This window comes from Sporobolomyces salmoneus (assembly GCF_050403485.1).
Source record: "Sporobolomyces salmoneus JCM6883 DNA, S_salmoneus_JCM6883_v1_ctg192, whole genome shotgun sequence".
Taxonomy (NCBI): Eukaryota; Fungi; Basidiomycota; class Microbotryomycetes; order Sporidiobolales; family Sporidiobolaceae; genus Sporobolomyces; species Sporobolomyces salmoneus.
Window position 1 is genome coordinate 76 of NW_027480971.1, and position 1,463 is coordinate 1,538.

The 1,463-nt window shown below is 51.8% G+C and overlaps 1 protein-coding gene across 1 annotated transcript; it reads left to right on the forward strand.

Moving 5' to 3' along the window:
• Nucleotides 1-559: 559 nt before the first annotated feature.
• JCM6883_004816 (uncharacterized protein) lies at nt 560-1,463 on the forward strand (the record flags this gene model as incomplete). Its single annotated transcript, XM_076635736.1, has 2 exons — nt 560-1,005; nt 1,074-1,463. Coding segments are annotated over 2 exons (836 nt in total), but the record flags the coding sequence as incomplete, so codon positions are not given.

Below are 1,463 nucleotides of genomic sequence, written 5' to 3' on the forward strand. Positions count from 1 at the left end.
AGAGCTCCCAGTAGCTTGCTCCATTCTTCCACTCCTTGAGAAACAAACAGAGACTCGACCGCCTGAGGAAAAGCTCAGATCTCTTCCGACTGCTGGCGTAGACCTATAAACAAGTCCGCGAGTCGAAGTCACGATAACTGAGCACTCACAGGTGCTCCTGTCTCCCCTCTAAACGTACGGGAGGTGAGGAGATTCGACTTGGGAGATCGAGTTGTCGAGGCGGGAGCGTTTCGACTCAGACGAGGGGTGCGCGCTGGGTATCGTGCTAGAGCCACTAATGAGGTTGGTGAGTCTATTCTGGTCTCAGGCAGTGCAGTTATGGAGAGTTGTCGGAAGAGGTTGAGTGACAAGATCGAGTTTCCTCTCTTCCCTCCTCCCATTTCCAGCCGAACTACACAGACTCGCAACCAGCAACGAAAGACTACAGCTCGAACCCCCGACAGATCGCTATACCCGCCTCGACAATCAGACTGAGCGATCCCGACTCCCAACTCTCTCTTCCGATCTCTCGACCTCGTTCAATCGATTCGAGATGTCTGGAACTCGAGACTACGAACGCATGACGATGAAGCTGTACCCTACTTCGAACCCAGTCCATCTCCGAGACTATCCCATCGAAGCCGGACAAGATCGAATGCTCAACTTTGATTCCTCTTCCTCTTCTTCCTCCAACAAGTTCGTTCAATACGTCGAAGCTAGTGCAGAAGCTTCTAGGTTGTTCCCTCCCCTCGCCGAAGAAGAACGCCCTCCAACTTTCCAATTCCGACAACCTGTCGTCAACAACAACGTCGCAGAAGGGAATGAATCGAATGCTCGTCACCGTCCTCCTGCGGCCTCCTCTTCCGTCTCTGCTTCAGCTACGAGTTCAGGATCGAATTCGAAAGGAAGAGTCCCATCACACGGACAGAAACTTCGAGCCAAGAAGCATAAACCCGAATGGAAAGATCTTCCTTATTCGAACGATTTCTCAATCGAATCTCAATTCCTTCATTTCCCTGCTTCTGTGTGAGTCTCTCTCACTCCTTGATCGAGTCTCTCTGCTCGCTGACCCTCTTTCTCTCCACGCTCATCAGACTAGATCAGATTCTCTCGGATGTATCACTCAATCTACGAGATCATCTCTCTCTCGCTGCTTCCTGTCGTTCCCTCCGAGCTTGCTACTACTCACCTAGCTACTCTTCCCTCTGGCGCGCTCTCGTCGCTCTCCGTCCCCCTGTCGAGCAAGGTCGTTTGAACGTCAAGAAATCAACTTCAAGTTCTCGCGAGAACGAACGACTCGTCCGCAGGATCTGGTCGAATGGGTTGAAAGTGGATACTGAACAGATGCAGGTCATTCAAGTGAAAGAGGGAGGAGGAGGCGGAGCCGTAGCTAGACCTCCGACCGACGAGAGTGCTGCTATTGCGATTCGTTCGAAAGAATGGGATAACGCGATCGATCTAGTTCACACGATCGTCAGTTCACT